Source organism: Piliocolobus tephrosceles, chromosome 7, assembly GCF_002776525.5.
Source record: "Piliocolobus tephrosceles isolate RC106 chromosome 7, ASM277652v3, whole genome shotgun sequence".
In the NCBI taxonomy this organism is placed as follows: domain Eukaryota; kingdom Metazoa; phylum Chordata; class Mammalia; order Primates; family Cercopithecidae; genus Piliocolobus; species Piliocolobus tephrosceles.
In genome coordinates this window covers 37,790,450-37,814,330 of record NC_045440.1, presented here as the reverse complement: position 1 = coordinate 37,814,330, position 23,881 = coordinate 37,790,450, and the positions used below count along the sequence as shown (strand labels likewise).

At 33.3% G+C, this 23,881-nt stretch overlaps 1 protein-coding gene across 1 annotated transcript in view; it reads right to left on the bottom strand.

Annotated features, from left to right (window-relative positions):
• Positions 1–23,881, bottom strand: part of LOC111544109 (disintegrin and metalloproteinase domain-containing protein 5) — a 124,734-nt gene that overhangs the window by 20,245 nt on the left and 80,608 nt on the right. The window contains exons 14-17 of the mRNA XM_023214502.2: positions 17,262–17,352; positions 16,406–16,637; positions 5,865–5,951; positions 5,147–5,258 (exon numbers count right to left, since the gene is read on the bottom strand). Coding sequence (XP_023070270.1) covers positions 5,147–5,258; positions 5,865–5,951; positions 16,406–16,637; positions 17,262–17,352 — 522 coding nt within the window. The remainder of the gene's footprint in view (positions 1–5,146; positions 5,259–5,864; positions 5,952–16,405; positions 16,638–17,261; positions 17,353–23,881) is intronic.

The window sequence follows — 23,881 nt, the reverse complement described above, 5'->3', positions numbered from 1 at the left end:
GGGGAGCCTACCAAGCCAAGGGAGTGGGTCTGCCACCTAGGACTGTGGAAGTAATGCACCACCTCAGTGGACCTGGAGGGAAGAACATTAAGCCAAATAGGATTTGGATAGGATTTCAATTTACATCTCAGTTCATATGGAAGATTAAAGATAAAGCAATTGAGGTGTCTGGTGTGTAGTGTACGGCCAACTCTCACGCCTAAGATACAATGGAACTTGCACTGCTAGGTTTTGGAATTGCTTGAAACTCATCACCTCTTCCTTCCCTCTAATTTCTCCCTTTTGGAATGGGAATGTCTGTCCTGTGTTTATTTCACTATTATATTTTGGAAACAGGACCGGGTGCGGTGGCTCATGCCTGTAATCCCAGCACTTTGGGAGGCCAAGGCAGGCAGATCAGGAGGCCAGGAGATCAAGACCATCCTGGCTAACATGGTGAAACCCCATTTCTACTAAAAATACAAAAAATTAGCCAGGCGTGGTGGTGGGCACCTGTGGTCCCAGCTACTCGGGAGGCTGAGGCAGGAGAATGGGGTGAACCCGGGAGGCAGAGCTTGCAGTGAGTCGAGATTGCACCACTGCACTCCATCCTGGGCAACAGAGCAAGACTCTGTCTCAAAATAAATAAATAAATAAAATAAAATGTATTTTGGAAACATATAATTTGTCTGGTTTTACACATTCACAGTTGGGGAGAAATTTTGTCTCAAGATAAATCATATCTCAAATGTTACCCATTCCTGATTTAGATGCTATTCAGATGAGACTTTGTACTTAAAATTGATGCTGGAATGGCTTAAGGCTTTTGGGACTCTTGGGATGGGATGAATTTTTTTTTGCGTGTAAGAAGAACATGAATTTGAGCAACACAGAGTGGAATTTTATGGACTGAATTGTGTCCCCCTAAATACATATGTTTAAGCCTCAACCCCCAATATGATGATGTTTGGAGATGAGGACTTTGAGAAATAATTAGGTTTAAATGAGGTAATAAGTGTGGGGTCCTAACCTGATGGGATTGTTGTCTTCACAAAAAGTGGAGGAGAGACCAGAATGTATGTGCTCCCTTCCTCCCTCCCTCTGTCTTTCTGTTTCTCTCTCTTTCTCTCTCTCTCTATCTCTTTCTATCTCTCTCTCCATTCACAGAACTGTTATTGAAAAGATGTGGCAAAATTACTATTAATTGCAGTTTACATCATTTCAAAAATGTTAATCCCCAATAAAATAAACAAATAGACTTCTCGATACAGTGATAATCCATTGATTAAACTTATGCACAAATATCAGTAGATTTTCTACATGTAACAAGTAATGTTGAAATACAATAACAGAAAATATCTCCCAATAACCAATTTTTAACAAAACTATACCCTTTTTAAAAATGATAAATTTCTGATCTATAAGATCCTATTATACCTATATAGGGATGAAAGACACAAAAAGATACCACTTCACACCCATCAGGATGGCTACTATCAGAAAAAAAAAAAAAAAAAAACAAAAACAGAAAATAACAAGTATTGACAAGGATGTGGAGAAATTGAAACAGAAAATAACTTGTGCACTGCTAGTGGGAATGTAAAACAATGTCGCTGCTGGAAAATAGTATGGTGATTCCTCAGAATACTTAGAAATATAATCACCATATGATACAGCAAGTTCACTTCTGAATGTATACACAAAATAATTGAAAACAGGGTCTTGAGATATTTGTAAGCCTATAGTCACAGAAACATTATACACAATAGCCCAAACGTGGAAGAAACCCAAGTATCCATTGACAGATGAATGGCTAAACAAAATGTGGCATATACATACAATAAAATGTTATTCACCCTTTAAAAGAAATGAAATTCTGATACACACTACAATATGTATGAACCTTAAGGACATCAGGCTTAGTGAAAAAAGCCAGGCTTTTTCAAAAAAGACAAATATGGCATGATTCATTCCATTTATATGAGTTATTGAAGTTGTCAAATTCAGAGACAGAAAGTAGAATAATAGTTTGCAGGGCCTGGGAAGAGGAGGAATGAGAGCTTATTGTTTAATTGATTTACAGTTTTGGCTTTGCAACATGGAAAGAGCTCTGCAGAGGGATGATGTTGCACAACAATGGACTTAATGTCATGCAATTAAACACTTAAAAAGCATTCAGATGGTAAATTTTATGAGTATTGTACAACACTTGTGTGTGTGTGTTTGCATGCGTATAAATGCATAGAATAGAGAGACAAAAGTGATGAAATAGTAATTCACAGAAAAATTATAAATTTCCTATCACCATCAAGTAACTGGGAAGCCCCATAACATTAAAGAAATGTAAGTAGAATATATTTTTTTCTGGTCTATGAGCTTGTCAAAGATTAAAAGGGTTAATAATAACCTCTGAAAATCAGGTATGTATATAGTATTATTAATGGTCACCTCTGAGGGTTAGGATAAAATGAAAAACTATGGAAAGAAAAATCATAAAGTTAGATTAAAATATACTCTTTATAATTTTATATACTAAGTAGACAATTAGGCAAAAATATGTGTGAATTTAGACTCCAGCGTATGCAAAAAGCAGATAGTCATACATACAAGCACATACATATTCAATTATGTACTCATGTCTATATGATTATATGCATAATGCTATAAAACAGATTATAAGTTCCTTGAAAATATTCATGAAATAGTAACAAAAGTCAACAATGTTTTTGGCTTATAATTAAGGCAATCTAATCCATAATTTGACACTTTTTCTGGGTCATATTATGGTAACACAAATCAGTGATATTAAAAAGCAGAATGGGGATAATGAAATGAACCTGGACTCATTTAGATGACCTTTGCAACCCAAACTCTTTATGTCCTAAAATGCATTCAGGATCACAAGTGTTTCTCCCACATTGAGTCCAGGCTTTACTGGGGAAAGCCCAAGGCCCCCCTGACTGGGTACAGGGCCTCCGAAGGGACTACATGGAGACAAAACATACAGCCAACTAGCATATCAGCTCAGGTCTTTCAGGGTAGACCTGTAAGCCCCAGAATGGAAGACATGAAAGAAGAGCCCATGGCAACTGGCTAAAGGAAACTAGTTGGCTTAGAAGGTTTTCTCTGACTGCAGGCTCATGTGCTGCCATCTGGACTTCCATCTAGACTTAGAGTGGTCGGCCTAGGATATCAATCATACAGGTTTGCCTAGAACGTATCCTAGTTGTAGTACTGAAAGTCTTACGCACTAGTGAATCTGTCACTGGGATAGAAAAATTTCTGGTTGGCAACTACTGTGGAAGGTTGCAGGGAAAAGAACAAAATATAAAATATTAATATAAAATGAAATATAAAAGATGAAAAAAATAGGGACTAAAAGCAACACTGTTTTAGTGTCAAATGACTAACACACCAGCTATCCATCTTCTACAGTTGCTATTGCTGCTTTTTTTTCTTTTTTTTCCCATTACTGCTGATGTTGGCAACCACAATCTGTGTGTTCACTCTGACTAATGTAACTTAAATGTGCAATTTAAAGGTATCGAAAGCATGAGTGTTAACAGTCCCTCTTTGATTTATAGTACAGAATAACTGTTGTATCAAGATAGCACAGGTATAATTTTTCAAATTGAGAATATTGTAACTGTGTTTTCTAAGAACTTGGATTACAAAAATTAGAACAATTATAATACAAACACCAGCATGACCCAGATATCACAGATAAGGCGGCTAAATGACTGTATCATTATTATTATTATTATTATTAAATCAGAGTCTCGCTCTGTCACCTAGTCTGGAGTGCAGTGGCATGCCCTTGGCTTACTGCAACCTCCAACTCCCAAGTTCAAGCAATTAGCTAATTTATGTTCTTTCTTTTAAAGTCTTACATTTATGTACCTTCAGGATATATAATAATATAGGCTGAAAATTTTAAATAAAAATAGAAATTTAAATAAAAATAAAAATAAAAATTTAAATGCCCAGTAAAGGATTTTTAAAGAGTTAAATGCTATATTATAGGACTTTCTGTTTCTCATTGTAAACTACTATTTACTGAAAATACATAATTCAAATAAACATTTATTTTTCATGTTATATGAAAATAATAATATATGCATATAGTTATATGTTATAGGCTTAATTATTATGGGGTATTTTTTCTCTGATACATAGTTTGATGTGGCTTTGTACTGTCTCTTTAAAAAGTTGATCAGCCTATGTATGCTTTTATGTAGCATCCAAGCTACAGGTAAGTCTGCCCCAAAGTTTCAGGACTTTCTGGCAAGGTCCTAAAAGAGATAGGGGTAGAGGCCTGGCCAACATGGTGAAACCCTGCCTCTACTAAAAATACAAAAATTAGCCGGTCGTGGTGGTGGGCACCTGTAATCCCAGCTACTCGGGAGCCTGAGGCTGGAGAATTGCTTGAACCCAGGAGGCGGAGGTTTCAGTGAGCAGAGATCGTTGCACTCCAGCCTGGGTGACAAGAGCAAAACTCCATCTCACACACAAAAAAAGAGAGAGATGGGGGTAGAGTTCGCAGCCCATTTATGCTCCCAGTTATTTTGGGTAGACTCATACCTTCTAGAACCAGGGTATGCCCTTCACCTCCAGTTGACCCCAATTCATCTAGGCCTGATTAATCTCAAAATACCACTCAGGAACATCAGGACAGGATTAGAAAGAGCAAATTTCCAAAGATTAGCATGGAGCCCTTACAATGCAGGAGAAAGACAACCAATTATAAGTGAATAAGAAAAAAAGACAGTCTGAAAGATTCTAGGGGCCTTAATATAATAATGACTGTACTGACACTATTATAAGCTCTAGTCTATAGGAGTTTATAATAAATACAGTAAACATAAATATAATAGTAAATATAAATATAGGAGATGATCCAAAGTGAACAGTTTAAATTAACTGGTCAAAATTTACACACCAAAATTTCTACTTTTCAAACTGCCTAACATTAGCCATACTTTTTCTCAGTAAACAATGTCAATGCTGATATAGAAAGAACAGCACAAACTTGCACTGTCAACATTTTTTAAATCTTACAAATAAAATAAAAGCATGTTGACATTAGTTGCTTTGTAATCTGGCTTGAAACCTATAATTTACTGTCTTACATACTATACATAATTAATACAATTTTAAGAACACTAACCAGCTGGTACTAAGTGTCCATCATCAATACTTCCAAATGCTTCTTTCTTTGGTTGGCAGTAAGGAGGATTATACCCCTTTTCACAATGGCAATGGTTAAAATTGTTGCAAACCTTAAATAATAAAAAAAAGAATAATTTCGATGGAGACTAATGAATAATCTATACTTACTCCACAGAGTATCTCATTCTAGAGAATTTATCTAAATAGATAAATTTATCGAATTTTCCCTTGCTGATGTTCATACTATGCAAAGTACATCTAGCTTTTGTTGTCAAATCAAATTTTTTCTAAAAAATTCTTTTAACTTCCCCCATAGCCAGGCCCAAATACCTCAAATTACCAGTAACTTGTCACTAATTATAATCTACTTGCTAGCTGACAGCCTAGACACTAAATTAACTTGCATCATTAGCAAGAAAATTCTAATGATCTTTATTTACCAGTTTCTATCTTCTATTGCTTATAGCACATCCACCTCACATATCCATCAAACATTTTAAACATCCAGAATCATCTTAAATGTTTTCTCTTTGTCTTCTCTAATAAGTAGTTTGATAAGTTTCTTAAGAAGACAAAATTGAGGTTATAAATTATAGACTGTTAAATGACACCAAATGACATAAAAATGGCAAGCAAAAAAAGTCATTTTTTTAAAATCCTCAAATTGTTTGATTGTTAAAAGAAAGCTGCTTAAAATAAACATTGCAGTTACTTACTCCATGACCATTGCAATGATTAGAAGCCTCGCACATTTCAAAATTCATCAGGAATCTAACATGCTTACAATGCATTTCGAAACAATACTAAAAACAAAGCAAAAAAAGTACAAAATAAAATCAGTCAAAAAATCATATTTTGTGCATGGCTAACACGTTTAAAAATTCAAGAAAATACTAGAATTCATATTATCAAAAGTTTGCATTAAAAAGCTGTGAGTGTCCAGTGAAAAAAAAAATAATTGTGACTACATTGAAGTAAACATGAAATAAACTATGTACTTTCAGATTGTAAAGATGTAATCATATGTAAGAAGCCAGAGGTGTTATTTTCTTTCCATTTAGTATCGGAAGTCAACTTAGATAAATTACTGGAAAAAACAACTTGATTAGTCCTTTGAGTTCAAGAATTATCTGAAGAACATTTTTAAATATACCCATGTGTGGGCTCCCCTTGAGAGCACTATATCAAAAACTCTGGGGAGAGGATCCAGTTGTTTCTCAAGAGCAGCCAGGTTAGAGAACTATTGAGTAGAGAAGTGAGATCTCAAAATCAGGAGTATCAGCAGCAAAGGAAGATAGTTTACTATTCCGTATGACAAAATACAAAGAAAGAGGGAAGAAAGGACAACAGGTAATGGGACAATGGGAAACTCCCCTTGGTGAGATGGATAAAAGGCCTTCTAAGAAAGAAAAGTTTCATGGGTGAATTTAAATTTTTCTAATGTATGACATACATTTATGTGATCTTCTTTAATTATCAAAAAACTGTCACTAAATTCACCATGTTGTAAAAGAGTTTTATATTTGGAGTGAGTTTTGTCTTTGGGTCATAATAATGACTATATGCAGAAACAGGAGAGTCAGGACTCTGTAATGGAGGTTTGAGCTAATACCATTTAGATTTTGAGAGTAAGGGAGGCTTCAGATCATATTTGTATTCCATATATTTCGAAATGAGCAAGAAATAACAGGGACTTTGTTTTTTATATATGCTATTTATTATCAAAATGTTACTAAATAGAAATAAATTTGTATTTAGCAAGTCTACTCAGAAGCTTTCTCTCAAAAACAGTATGTTAATTTAACTTCACATAGTATCTTCTTGACTTAAATCAATTAGACTATTAAAATCATATTAAATATATTGTTAATTTATAGAATATTACATGTTTCCAATAATATTGCATAATTACATTGTGCAACATTAATTAATTGTTAATGTTGTTTTCATATTTTGGTATGTTATATAAATAATAACAATAATGTGCATTATATTATAGTAGAACATAATATTGTAATAATAGTTTAATTAAAGTATTCATCTACCAATCAGGAAAAAATCAGAGTCCATTATAAAAAGTAAAAACCAACACACATTTGGCTTTTCTATTGAAACAATAAATACAATTCAAAAAATGTTATCGCAAAAACCATGCCAATGCAGAAAAATTCTTGCTCACATAATGTCTTACTCAACCAAAACTGTTATTCATTTGAGATCTTCAACTCTTGTCTAAAGATTTACTCACTAATAATGCATGCAAAATTACTAGATTATATATGTCAGAACATCAAAAAATTTATGTATAAAAATTACTAAAATATTATATTGCTCTTAAAAGAGGTGTGAAGATCATTAATAACATATACTGCTGAACTTGTAAATAAATAGGGAAAATGGAGAATTGCGTAACTTTTCAATATTCTATTTAAACATTTTTTAAGAGGCCCACCTAAGGTCCACCAAAAGACTATGTAATCATTTGAGTGAAAATTCATACCATGTAAAGACATTACCAGGTGAATGGGTAGAACAAAAAGGAGAGATGGAAACATAACAAATATATTAGCACAGGAGGCTTGTTTGAATGTGCAGGTCTGAGACCCCTTTCTCTATCCAGAGACATAAGGAAAACTGTGGGAGTGAGAAACTTGGGATCTGATGAAGAACTCCACCGTACCTCTCCCCTACAGAGAGACATGCAGTTGGCTGGCCTGAGGAATCTCATATCCTTCCAGGAGAGACCAGCAAAGACCATGGAGAGCCCCAGTGGCAATAGGTAAACCAAGCCAACCAAATAACATTGTAAAGGATCTGACTGCCTTTGGAACAGCCCACAAAAGAAGGCCAAGACCTAAACGAGATTGCTTGCTGCTAAAACAGTGCTTTATATTTGACACAGAGTCTCCTAACATAATAAATACAATTTCTGGATGCAACTAAGTCTTTCCAAGAGCTGAGAAAATCACAACTTGAATGATAAAAGACAACCAACTGATACCAGAACCAAGATGATTCAGATGATAGGATTATATGACAAGGACTGTAAAGCAGCTATTCTAAAAATAAATGAATAATCAATTACAAATCTTCTTGAAACAAATTAAAAAATACAAAAATCTTAGCAAAGGAAAAGGTGATATAAAAATAAACCAAATGGGAATTATAGAAAGAAAAAATAGAATAACCTAAATTAAAAAAAAAAAAAAAAAAAAGCCAAGTGACTGAGCTCAAATCAGTAAACTTGAAATAGCAAAGAAACGTTTATCAGAAATCTTGGAACACCACAAAGGAAGTAAAAAACAAGGAAAGGAAGATGAGTAAATAAAATGGACTACCCATTTCTTTATAGGTTTTTAAAATTACAGTTAATGATTGAAACAAAAATTATACCACCACCAATGACACTTAAATGTAGGGAAGGTAAATACAACTAAAATGGGAGTGAGGTTGCTTTCTCATTTCACTCAAAGTGGCCTCTTTAGGCCACGTACATATATCGTAAGACCTTGAGCAGCCACTATGAAAACTACTCAAAGAGATGGCTGACTTAGAAACATTATAACTGGATCAAGATAGCATCCTAAAACAATGTTTAAATCACCCATTGAAAGGCAAGAAAAGAGAAAAGTAAGAATGGGAACCAGGGGAAACAAATAATGAAATAACATACTTAGGCAATAACATTATACCAACCAAAAGACCAGGCCACACTGTATTAAAGGCATGACTCAACTATGTGATGCTTTTAAAAACTCACCCCAAATTCAATGGCAGAGATAGATTTAAATAAAAAGGACAGAAAAAATATCTCGTTCAAACTTTTATCCATAAAAGCAGGAGTAGCTATATTTATACCTGATAGAGTAGACTTCAGAGCAAAGAAAATTACTAAAGACAAATGAAGACACTATGTCATGATATGATAATCATTCCAACAATTACACACAATTATCCTAAATATCTACACCTCAAACCACAAAGCCTCCAAACATGAGGCAAAAAGTAATAGCACTGAAAGGAAAATAGACAAATCCACAATTGAAGTTGGATATTTTGACACCTTTGTCTCAGTAATTTACAGAAATTATACAGAAAGTCAGCAGATATATGGGAATCTGAACAAAATAGGATTTAATTGATGCATATACAGGTCACTACAACCAGCAGCAAGAGAATATACATTTCTACAAGTGCCTATGGAATATGCAGCAAGATATATCATATTCTTTATCATAAAGAAAACCTAAACAAGTTTTTAAAAATTAAAATTATGAGAACATGTTCTCTGATAATAATAAAACCAAACCTGTAATCAGTAAAAGAAATACAATAGGAAAATCTCTAAATATGTTGAAATAAAACAATACATTTATCAATAATTCGTGTATCAAATAACCCTCAAAGAACTAAAAAAAAATCATAGAACCAAAAGAAAACAAAAATATACATTAAAATATGTAGGATGCAGCTAAAACAGTTCTGTGAGGGAGATTTATAAGAGCAAATGCTATAAATGAGAAAAAGCCTCAAAGCAATCATTGAAGTTACCACTTCAAGAAACTGGAGGAAAGGAAGAAGAAATTAAACTCAAAGCAAAAGAAAGTAAATTATAATAAAAGCAGAAATCAATGAAATTGATTGCAAGTTCCATATGAAATTAAAAGCTGGAAAATAATAAAGAAAACCAATATATCAGAGTGGAATCTTTAAAATTTTTTTATGAAATTAATAAATTGTTAGCAAGACTGAGAAAAACCAATGAAACAAAAAGCAAATTCTTTGAAAATTTTTTATGAAATTAATAACTTTAGCAAGACTGACAAGTTTAAAAAAGAAGACACAAATCACCAATATCAGAAATGAGATAAAGGATATCATTGCAGATCCTGCAGCCATTACACAGAATTATAAAGAAATACTATGAACAGCTTTACATTTATAAATTCAGAAACTTTGAGGAAATCGACCAATTTCTAGGAAACCATGAACAATCAAAAATCACCAAGAAACAGCTTATAATCTGAAGACCATTACAACAATTGAAGAAATTGATTCATAGTTTAAAAACTCCTAAAAAATGAAATTTCCAGGCCCAAATGATTTCACTAGAGAATTCTATGAACATTTAAAGAAAAAATTAACATACATTTTACACAATCTCTTTCCAAAAATAGAAAAATAAAAAAGTTTTCAATTAATTTTATAATGCCATCTAAAATGACCAAAATCAGATAAACACATTGCAACAACAACAACAAAAAAAACTACAGACCAATACCCCTCATGAATTTGGATACAAAGATTATTCAACAAAATATTAGCAAACTAAATGCAACAATGTATAAAAAGTTTATACACAATGACCAAGTGATATTAACACCAAGTAAGTAATGCTGGTTCTACATTTAAAAATTGATTAATGTAATCCAACATTCAATGAATTAAAGAAGAAAAATCATGTGACCACATCAGTCGACACACAAAAAGCATTTGACAAAATTCAAGGCACAAGTATAATAAAAACCTTCAATAAGTTAGCAGTAGAAGATGGTTGACTCAAGGGGTATCTGCAAAAAAAAAAAAAAAAAAAAAAACCTACATCTAACATCATATTTAATGATGAAAGACTTAATACATTCCTCTTAGATTAGGAAAAAGTCCAGGACATCCTCTCTCAACACTCTTATTCAACATCATACTGTAAGTTCTAACCATTGCAGTAAAGCAAGAAAAAGAAATAAAACATATACAGATTGAAAAGGAAAAAATAAAATGGTCTCTATTTCCAAATTATTTTCTACATAAAAAAATCCCAAGAAGTCCACAATCAAACTCCTACAACTAAGTTAACACAGGACAGTTACAGGATAAAAGATCCACACCCAAAATTCAATAAGAAATGGAGAAAGGACTCTCTATCTAATAAATGGTTCTGGGATAGCTGGTTAGCGAAATGCAGAAGAATGAATCTGGACCCCTACCTTTAACAATATACAAAAATTAACTGATGATGGATTCAAAACTTAAACCTAAAACATGAAACTATAACAATTCCCGAAGAAAGTCTAGAAAACAACTCTTCTGTCCAAAAAATTTAGGATTAAAACCCCAAATAGAATTTAGGACTAAAATTCCAAAAGCAAATGCAACAACAACAACAACAAAAATAGATAGGATATAATTAAACTAAAAAAAGTGTCTACATAGCAAAAAAATAACAACAGAGTAAACAGACAACCTATAGAATGGGAGAAAATATTTGCAAACTATGCATCCAACAAAGAACTGATATCCAGAATCCACCAGGAACACAACAACTCAACTGAAAAACAAATAATCCCAGTAACAAGTGGGCAAAGGACATGAACAGACATCTCTCAGAATAAGATATACGAGTGGCTAGCAAACATATGAGAAAATGCTGAGCATCACCAAAGATCAGAGAAATGTAATTTAAAGTTATGATGCTGCCCCATCTCACATCAGTCCAAATGGTTTTTTTCTTTTTCTTTTTCTTTTTTCTTTTTGAGATGGAGTCTCGTTCTGTCGCCCAGGCTGGAGCTCAGTGGCACAATCTCTGCTCACTGCAAGCTCCACCTCCAGGGTTCACGCCATTCCTCTGTCTCAGCCTCCTGAGTAGCTGGGACTACAGGCACCCGCCACTATGCATGGCCAATTTTTTTGTATTTTTAGTAGAGACAGGGTTTCACCGTGTTACCCAGGATGGTCTCAATCTCCTGACCTCAAGATCCACCTTCCTCAGCCTCCCAAAATGCTGGGACTACAGGTGTGTGCCACCGCACCGGGCCTCAGAATGGTTATTCTTAAAAAGTCTAAAAACAATAGATGTTGGTGAGGATGTGGATAAAACGTAACACATATATAATTATATATATGTGAAGAAAAGGTAACACATATATATAATTCATGTGGAGAAAAGGTAACACATATATATAATTCATGTGTAAAGGTAACAGATATATAATTCATTTATTATATAATATATAATTAATTATATACTATATAATATATAATAAATGAATTATCTAAATGTATAAATATCTTTATATATCTAGATATATATCTTTATCATTTATATATAAATACCTTTTATAAAAATCTTTATATATCTAGATATATCATTCATTTATTATATATAAGAATCATTATAAATAATAAATTATATTAATTATATTATATATCTAATAAATGCATTTATCATATATTATAATTAAATGAATTTGTTACATATTATTTATGTATTTATATTATATACATTACTGTGTAGTAATTCATGTATTATATATCTATATATCTAGGTATATAATTTATTTATTATATATGATTATATACGAATTTATTCTGAATTTATTATATATGAATTATGTAATTTATTTATTATACATGAATATAATATTTTTATATTATATGTAAAATATATTCTATAATATATTTTTATATAATATATTACAAAATATATTATATATTTATATTATACTAATATATGTTAATTTATTATATATTGTTATATATAATAAATGAATTATATATCTAGCTATATAAAGATATATAATAATTTAATTACTATATAGCAATAAAAATAATTAAATCATGTCCCATGCAGTACAGCAACATGGATAAAGGTAGACACCATTATCATACATATGAACTAACTCAGAAACTGAAAATCAAATACCATGTGTTCTCACCTATAAGTGGAAGCTAAAAAATGGGTACACATGGACATAAAGATGGAAATAATAGGCACCAGGAGCCCCAAAAGTGGGGAAGAATCAGGGGGTTAGGGTTGAAAAATAACTGACTGGAGACAATGTTCATTGTTCAGGTGACAGGCACACTAGATGTCAAAACTTCACCAATACCTGCACATGTACCTCCCTGAATCTATAAAAATTTAAAAACAAATTATTTAATCTATCAAAAATTTAGAATAATGATTTCTAATAAAAAAAGTAAATTAAAAATCTGGAAAAATAATCTAAGTAAAACTGTAAACTTCACAAAGCCATAGAAATTAAACAAAACAATCTTAAGGAACCAGTGGATCAAAGAAAGAATCACTAAGGAAATTAGAAAATACAAACAAATAGAAATATAAACTCAATATTCCAAAACTTATGGAATGCAGTGAAAGAAATTCTAGGGGGAAAACTTATTAGCATAAATGTTACATAAAAAAGAAGAGAAATTTAAAATCAACAACCTAACTTTACAACTTAAGGAAATAGAGAAAACAAAACAAAATAAACTAAATTCTAGCAGAAGGAAGAAAATAAAGAGTAAAGCAGAGATAAAATACAGAGTAAAACAATAAAGTTAATGAAACCAAAAATTTGTTCTTTTAAAAGATGAACAAAATTGACAAACCTTTATCTAGATATACTAATAAAGACAGAAAACTCAAATTACTAAAGTCAGGAATAAAAGTGAGAACATTACTACCAATTCTACAGAAATAGAAAGGATTATAAGAATACCAAGACCAATTGTTTACCAGTGAACTGGATTAGCTTGATAAAACTGACAAATTAATAGAAACACAAAACCTATCAACACTATGAAGAACTTAAAAACCTGAACAGACTCCTAACTCATAAGGAGATTTAATTAATAATTCAAATAATTAATTAATTAATAATCATAAACCTTCCTATGAAGAAAATTTCTGGACATAATGGCTTCAAATATGTAAAGAAGAATTAACACCAGTTCTTCTCAAATTTTTCCAAAAACATGAAGAAGAGGAAACATCTTCTAACTCATTTTATAAGGTCACCATTACCCTGATATCAAAGCCAGAAAAATACACTGTAAAGAAAAAATACAGACCAATAACCATTATGAACATAGATGTAGAATCTTCAGTAAAATGCTGACAAACTGCGCTATATTAGGAGTACACACTATGATCAACTGAGATTTCTGGAATGCAAGGATGGTTCAATGTATGATAACTGACCAATGTAATAACCACATTAATAGAATGAAGAAGAAAAACAAAATAATCATCTTAATTGATAAAGAAAAGGTTTTAACAAAATTCAATACCTTTCATGACACAAACACCCAAAGTACACTCAGTCATGAGGTAGAAGAAAACTACCTCAACATGATAAAAATCCATATATAAAAACCCCACATATCATTATACTTAATGATACAACTTTAAAGCTTCTCCTCTAAGATCAGGAACAGGGCAAGGATACTTCCTTTCACCACTTCTCTTCAACATTGTACTGGAAGTTTAGTCAGAGATATTAGGCAAGAAAAAGAAATAAAAGGCATCCAAATTGGAAAGGAACAATTAAAACTTTTCTGTTTCCAGAGGACATAATTTTACAGGTAGAAAACTCTAAGGATTACACCAAACTGTTAGAATTAACAATGTATTCAGCAAAGTGGCAAAATACAAAATCAACATACCAAAACTGGCTTCATTTCTATACAGTAACAATGAACACTCTGAAAGGAATATTTTGAATACATTTCCATTTATGATAGCATCAAAAAGTACTTAAAGCAAAGTACTTAAAGAATTTAACAAGGCAGTTTAAGATGTCCATACTATTCAAAGTGATCTACAGATTCAATTACTATAAAAATCCCAATGATTTTTTTGCAGAAATGGAAAAATTTATACTAAAATTCATAGAGAATCTCAAGGAACCCCAAAAACAATCTTGAAAAAGAAGAACAAAGCTAAAAGAGTCGCATTTCCCAATTTCAAAACTTACTAGGAAGCTACAGGAATGAAAACATTGTGGTACTGGCATAAAGACTAATATATTACCAATGGAATAGAATAAATAGCCCATAAACAAATGCTTGCATATATGGTCAAAAGATACTACTGCATTTTTACAAGGGTGCTGAGACCATTCAATAGAGAGAGGGCAATCTTTGCAACAAATTGTGCTGGAGAAACTAGATGTCCACACACAAAAGAATAAAACTGAACCTTTACCTAACACCACATACAAAAGTGAACTTGAAATGGATCCTATAGGTAAACATAAGACCTTAAAACTATAATACTCTTAGAATAAAATATAGGGCAAAAGCCAGTGATTTATTGGCTATGACACCAAAAGTACATGCAACAAAAGAAAAAATAGACTAATTGGATTTTATAATTGTTCTTAAATTGTGCATTAAAAGATACTATCAACAGAGTAAAAAGGCAACTCAAAGAATGTGAGAAAATATTTTGAAATCATATCATAAGAGAGTAATATCCAAAATATATAGAGAATTCCTAAAACTAAACAACAAAGAAAGATGATTTAAAAATGGGAATAGCATTTAAATAGACATTTCCCTAAAGAAGCTAGACAAATGGTCAAAAAGCACATGAAAAGCTGCTCAAAATCACAAATCATTAGGGAAATGCAAATCAAAATTACAGTGAGATACCACTTGATAGGATGGCTACGATCGAAAAAAGAAAAAAAAATAGAAAGTAAGTGTTGGTGAGAATGTGGAGAAACTAGAACCATTATGCATGGCTAGTAGAAATGTAAAATGGCATAGCCACTGTGGAAGACGGTACAGCAGTTCCTCAAAAATTTAAAAATAGAACCACCATGTGATCCAGCAATTCTACTTCCAGGTATATACCCTCAGAAATGGAAAGTACAGTTTTGAAGATATATTTATACTGCCATGATTATAGTGGCATTGTTTATAATAACTAAAACATGGAATGATCACATATGTTCATCAACAGATGTATAGATAAAATGCAGAATGTACATACAACAGAATAGTAGTCAGCTTTAAAAATGAAGGAAATTCTGACATACTACAGTATAGCTGAAACTTAAGGGTCTTATGCTAAGTGAAATAAGCCAGTCACATAAAGAAAAACACTATATTATTATTCTTATGTCAGATACGTATAGTAGTCAAATTTATAGAGTCAGAAAGTAGAATGGTGGTTTTTCAGGGGATCAGGGGAGGTAGGAATGAGGAGTTATTGTTTAATGAAATGAGTTTCAGTTTTACAAAATGAAAAGATTTATGAAGATAGAGGGTGGTGGTGATTTTACAGCATTATGAAAGTATATAATACCACTGAATTGTATACTTTAAAAGGTTAAAACGGCAATTTTTATATTACGTGCATTTTACCACAAGAAAAAATGGAAGAAAATGCATTGGTTAGTATATTGTCAAAATGAGCATAACCAGAAAAATAATTTTAAAACACTTTAATTTTTATATTTCTAATTACCATATCAGGACCACACACAGAACCATCCTGTACAAATGTTTCATCTCTGTCATCAACTGAATAATATGATGTGCTTGAAACAGATGCCTGTTCTGGAGGTGGCTTCCTCCTGGGTAGATATGTAGACACACATATTTGGTCTCGTACATGTGCATAAATCACAGATAAATTTGGACGTGATATTAAGTCTCTGTGTTCCCATGTACAGACTAATTTTCCACATAGAATATGTCTAGAAGCACAAGGAAGAAAAAAATTACCTTATTGTTTATTGAGATAACATAGGATGCTGATATAGTGAAATTTTTAAAAAGTGATTTACTAATTTAAATCCAAATTTCAACAATTTTCTCTCAGTACTTTTTTGTTGCACAATGACTTATGTTATGATTCTTTTTTGTTTCATGAGGCAAACTGGCAAGTGAAAAACTGATGGTTTTTACACTATGACAGCTGTGATCTGTTCCACAATAACTGCTGAAATTTGAGAAAATGATCTCTGGTCTCCAGTTTTTTCAATAGTAAATGAGATAAGTAATTATTATGCACATTTGATGTACGTAAGTTGTATATTTATAACTTATGTTATAAATATATAATATATATAAGCTGCATAACAATGTCTAACTCATCACAACAATAAACAGAGGCCATTTTTATGGTCATTGTTGTTTTAACATTATAGGCACCGAACACATGTTCTTGTAGGCAGTGGATAATATTGTCCAGCTCAGATTATGTAATGAAGAAAACTTGACCCCCAACATTCGATTTGACTGCATAGAATATATTTCCTAGGATTTTAGCAATCTCTAACCTACATTCCAAACAGATTTATAATTTTCTAAATACATACTGAAACCAACAATATCCAGTGCCACAGTTTCCAAACTTGTCTCCTCTGGTATTAATTTCATCATAACAGAAAATTGGAGCACCCCTTGAACCTATGAACAACAACAAAAACTTAAGTAAATTACAATACAGAATTTAAATTATGTTAAAGAAATGATAGACTCAGTCTGGAAATTATAATGTGATCCATAAGAAAGTTTATCATTACCCAGGACTAAGTTTCTGGGGGCAGAGCTAGGATTAAAAAACAAACTCCTTTTTATAAGCCTAGAAGACTTTCTTCTGCAGCAAACAGAAAACAAACAACATTATTCGAATGGTTCTGTATTGTTAGACAAATAAGTAACTGTCACCCTATTTCCTATAAATTATTTACTTCCTGCCTTACTTCTCTACCCCATGTGAAAATGCTGTTTACTCTTATTCCAAATGAAACAGTAGAAAAATAGTATCTGTAGTGCAATAATGACGACAAACACAATGAACACTTCATTTAACTCTCCTTGCTCCACACTAGAGTCAGCATCCATTGTTAGATTATTAGATCCTAATAATCATTAAATAAAAATTGAATTTTAAAATTAGAAAGAATATCAATGTTCATCTACTTCAGTCCTTTATATATTTAGTTATGTCTAATTTTAAAATTATGAAAAATTCAAACATCTATAATAACTGTCCTATTACTTTCACTTAGTAGTTTAGAGGTAGCCTCCATTGATCATGTTAGTCATATGTAATCAAAATAGAGATCATTTGTTGTTACCACTATTTAATTGACAAGAGAGCTCTCTTCAATAATTTCACAGACTTTCATACTTAGAGAACATGATCTGTAAATTTCACTCTGTTAAGGAGCACAATCCAGACATGTACAAGGTGCTACAGAACAGGCCAGGACAGATTTGTGAGTGGAATCCACCAACATCACAAATTCCTTTTCGAAAAAGCCTACTCTTGAACTCACCCAATAAGTAATCGGGTTTGTGTGCTTTGCTCCAGACAAAATACTTCTTTGATTAAATCTAATTTAAACTTCCCAGTTCCTCTAAATTATATAGAGAGCCACAATTCAGATGGCTCAAAATTTAAGGTATAAACCTAAGAATACAAAATAAATAACATCTGAATGCAATAGTATAAAAAAAATCAAAATTAGTGCAAGAAAAATCTACAATGAACAAAACACTTAAACTCTAGACAGGGACAGGGACGGCTCATTATTCCATAACCCTGCTTTACTGAGCAACAAGTACAGCCTTTGCAATTAGCCAGTGGTTCCCTGGTGAGGCTCAGGAAGCTTTCTCTGCAACCTCCTGAAGTCCACGGACCCAACCCAGAGTGGCCCTGGCAGCCCACCTTGCCCAGGAGAAAAAGCAGCAAAACATGGGATATTCCCATGTACCCCTTAACAGTCTCTTTTCAGTTCCATTTCTGAGGGTCAGGATGGCAGGCATTTCTGCGTTGTTGTTTTTTTTGTTTTTTTTGTTTTTTTGTTTTTTTTTTTTTTTTTGACTCTCAAGGCCCTGTTGCTCCGGGTGACCCACTGCTGGCCAGGAATTTCTTTTCCCCCTAGGATGATGATACCTGTGCAGGGCAGTCCTACCACCTAATTCTCCAAAGCCCTGGGAGATTCAGGCATTTTCTTCAGCAGCTTTCCTATTGCTGCCTCCATTTCATGGGCTTTGAACTGAGGTCTCCACAACACCTAAAAGCACAGTTTAAGAAAGGCAGTGACTGGAGTTTAGTTTGGGAGATTTTACATCTGAAGTCGCTGTGCCTCCTGGAACCTCAAGGTGCACAGTCAATAGTGGGAGAGACTATGTCAAGGGCTGATCACATTAGGGATTGTAGTAACCTGCTGTGGAAATGTTCTTGGAGAAGATTCTATAAAAAAGAATGTGTGGCTGGTTTTTTTGTTATGTTGTGTTGTGGGGTTTTTTGCCTGGTATGGCCCGAGTAAAAGTCAACGACTCATTTGGAGGTTTATTTCTGCTTTTCTTTTCTTCTTTTTCTTTCTTTTCTTATGCAGCTGCATGCAAAAAACTTTGGACAAAACGCCTCTATCTTGTGGATGCTTATGTAATTGTTCGCCTTAGTTGTTAATACCTTGTGTTGTAGAACTACAGTGCTTTCCCACCCCGTCTGAATCCCAGAGCAGGCCTATGATGAAGGCTCACAGGTATCTGTGTTTCTGCTTATTTGGTTAGGAAAACCAATGTCTTGCACTTGGTTACATTGACTACCACTACAAGCTGCTACTTCTAAATTTGGTCCCTTTGGGGCATCAGAATTGAGAAGTAGAGGAAATACAAACAAAAGAATGCATCATTTTAGTCTTCTGCAGTTAAATATCTGGGGCAGGGAGAAGACAAAGGTGAGATAAGATAGATCCATAAAACTATATTCCACATAAAAATATTTCCAGACCAGACCTATTACCAAAATGTCTAACTGAACAGGAAGCATCAAAATATAATAAAACAGGCCTCAGCTGGGGGCAGAGGGTCTCATAAATATATTTTCTGGTATAAAATAGAAAGAAGTTGCAACCAGTGTGGACCTATGCTTGGATTGCCCAGGCTGAAGTGATGAGACTGAGTAACACATTAGTAAGCAAAGAAAATAAAATTATGCAATTTTCACAATTAGCATTTACTCAGGAGAGCTGAAATTAATTGAATCTCATACAATCTTTCATGCCGTCAATCAATTTTTGAAGTTTAATATCATCAGTGGCTCTTGGGCCCAGTCACCTATAGCTTTTAATCATGCCAGAGTAGGGTGAAATGTTATATAAGTTCTAGGCAGTCTTTTAATAGCTAGTCCAGCCAGGAGGGTGCAATAGCACAAATGAAGAGATCACTGAACAGAACCCAAAGTCAGTGTTCAGATCTGTCTCTCCACTAGGCAGTGTGATAGAGGGAAACTTGTGTGACCTCTCTGGGCCTCATTTCCTTAGTAAAGTGAAGTGAAGTTGTCAGACTCTGATGCCCCTCTCGTTAAAAGTATTTTATTATTATGCTGACGTTTTACATTAATTAAATATGCTTTCAAAGTTACTTCATGTCAAAGTTATAAGGAAAGATGTAAGCCTTCTGTTAGGCGTGCAGCCTTGTAGATAAACTAGAGCAAGAACTCTAAATCGTTTCAGCTTTTTTGTTTTTCAAATTAGAGTGAATTATGATTGCCTAGAGGTCTTCTATCGAAAATACCTTCAAGACTCTTGTTGATTTTGTTTATTAGAACTTTCATACTCTACAACAGTACTGCGTATTCCCTGAGCCTTATGTGTTCAAGCCCTAACGCTAGTGGGAATCCAAAATGCTGAACTAGACCAGGCGTGATGGCTCACGCCTGTAATCCCAGAACTTTGGGAGGCCAAGGCAGGTGGATCACCTGAGGTCAGCAGTTTGAGACCAGCCTGACCAACATGGCAAAACTCCATCTCCATTAAAAATACAAAAATTAGCTGGGTGTGGTGGCGGATGCCTGTAATCCCAGGTACTTGGGAGGCTGAGGCAGAAGAATCACTTGAACCTGGGAGGCGGAGGTTGCAGTGAGCCAAGATGGCACCATTGCACTCCAGCCACTGCACTCCAGCCTGGGCAACAGAGTGAGACTCCATCTCAAAAAAATAAAAAAATGCTGAACTAGAAAACAAAAGCAAGGAGGTGGGTGAACTTTATATGCTGATATTTTTTCTTTTATTAATCAAGTTATGGAATCATTTGTTCTTTCTGTTGTTTATGACATTTGATCCTGTATTGAGTGTTTTAAAACAACTTTCAGATAACTCAGGCAGAATACAGATTCTATAAGACATTGTCTAGCCCAGCCTTAAAGAAATATATATATAAGAGGGTCCCATTAGGCTGTTTTTTCACTAAAGCAACAATGGTTACCCTGAGCTCTAAAATACCCTCAGGAAGAGAGTCTTTGTCTTTAAAATCAATATCACTTTAACATAGAAAACCTCCCTATCCTGTTTGGACAGTCTAAGGCTAATTGTTTTTGGGCTATTAACTATACAGTGTTGAGAAAAATAATCAAAAGACAGAGGTACCGTTTCACAAAACTTACAGATCCTGTTTGAAGTGACTGTCTTAAAATTGGTCTCTCTGCATCTAAAACACACCTGACAGAATTACTGCTAAATAGATTTTCACTGTAATCCCCATTTTTAGTTTACCTCAATAACCACCAAAACTTCACCAAAGATGATTTAAAATAGCAATTGCCATCATAGAGAACTTTTGACATGCCAAAGATGATGTAGCTAAAAAGAGCTAGAGAACAGAAGTACCAAATGTGAAAGGATCAGACTTTAGAACAAAAGTTCAGGGTCTTCAGAACAATATTCTGCTACAAAAATTGCATCTCTTCAAGATTTTTTGGAAAAAACCAACAAAAGTAAATCAATCTGAAATTTATCTCCTTGTACTTCTAACATTCATTACCCTATTTTGACATTATCACCTACTGTCCTGTTCCCTCACCTCGCTTCCCCAAATTCCTATTCAAATTGCTTTTTCCTCAAGGTCTCTCCCAAGAAAACTACCAATTTAATGATTTAATACCTATTTAATACTGTTAGTATAGATAGTAATCTTTGCAAATTTAATTTAAGTTATGGCCTAGACCTGAGCTAAGAACCACATAAAGCATATTCCAAAGCCACAAGGAGACATAAAAAGTTTGCTCTGGAATTTCTAGTTGTATTATTTTATTATCCACTTACTGTCTAAGGGAGTAGACCTATAGTGATTCATCTATTAGCTTCTCCGAGGAAGAGAAATTATTGAATGCTGTTGAGTAGAAACCTAAAATGAAAGAAGCCCTATCCTCTTTTTTTGTATAAAATCCAAAATAGGAGACATTGTAAGAAAAAAATAAATTGGAATGAGAATCTGCAAATCTGGGAGACTCCAAAACACAGCTGAACATTTTCAAAGGGACTCAGAAAACTAGCAAGCTAGGAACAGCAATGTAGATCTCCTTTGATGACAACTGATGCCCAACATAGAAAATCAATCAAAAAACTTTCATTCTCTAAGAATTAAGGATATTAAGGCTATATTGATTGCCATATTTTAAGAAACGTTTTTGAAATAGGCAATGTTCCATATGACCAAAAAGCAATGGTACAATGGCCCAACACTTATCAAATGATGCTGCAGCATTTGTCAATGCCTTATCTTTCCCTTGACTTCCTAAATGAACTGATCTTTAAAGATATACTGTCAGTAAAGTTATTTTTTGTATATAGTACACTGTTATTTATATAATAGATTCTGCTACTGTGAAACAACAGATCTATTCAGAAGACTGAAACTGGACCCCTTCCTTTCACTAAATACAAAAATTAACTCAATGTTGATTAAAAACAAATATAAGACCTAAAAACAAGAAAACTCGAGAAGAAAATCTAGAAAATACCATTCCAGACATCAGCCTTGAAGAAGAATTTATAACTAAAACAAAAACTGATAATGAAGCCTAATTAAAATAAAGGGCTGCTGCACAGCAACAAAAAAAAAAAAAAAACTATCAAGACAGTAAACAGAAAACCTACAGAATAGGAGAAAATATTCATAAACTATACATCTGACAAAGGTCTAATATCCAGAATCTATAAGCAATTCGACAAACAGAAAACAAATAACTCTGTTTAAAAAAATGGGCGAAGGATATGAACACACTCCACAAAAGAAGAAAAACATGGGGGCAATAAATATACTTTAAAATGCTCAACATCACCATTCATTAAAAAGTTCCAAAAACAACAGATGCTGGCAAGGTTGTGGAGAAAAGGGAACACTTATACACTATTGGGGGGAATGTAAATTAGTTCAGCCACTATAAAAAGCAGTGTGGAGATTTCTCAAAGAACTTAAAACAGAACTACCATTCAACCCAGCAATCCTGGTACCAGTATATACCCAAAGAAAAATAAATGACTCTACCAAAAAGACACATGCATGTTTATCTTCATCACAACATTACTCACAATAGCAAAGACATGGACTCAACCAAGAAGCCCATCAACAGTAGGCTGAATAAAGAAAATGTAGTACATATACACCATGGAATACTATGCAGCCATAAAAAAGAATGAAATCATGTTATTTGCAGCAACATGGATGCAGCTGGAGGCCATTATCCTAAGCAAACTACTGCAGGAACAGAAAACCAAATAGCACGTGTTCTCACTTGTGGTAAACACAGAATTCACTTGGACACAAAGACGGGAACAGTAGACTCTGGGGACTGCTTGAGGGAGGAGGGTAAAAAGAGGGAGAGGGTTGGAAAGCTACCTATCAGGACTATGCTCACTATCTAAGTGACGGGATAATTCATACAGCAAGCCTCAGTGACAAATCTTTACATGTACTCCCCCAAAGCTAAAATAAACATTGAAAAACTAAAAAAAAAAAAAAAAAAAATCACACTATACACTTTTTTCAGTCTTGCCTGAAGCTAAATTTATTGTTTTGATAGTCTTGTGTTCAGCATTCTTTTGTGTCACAGAAGATAGCCAATATTTAATTGCCTTCAACTGAGCAAGTTTATAATATACTTCGACAATAATACATTAAGGCTTTTCTGAGTATCCACCTT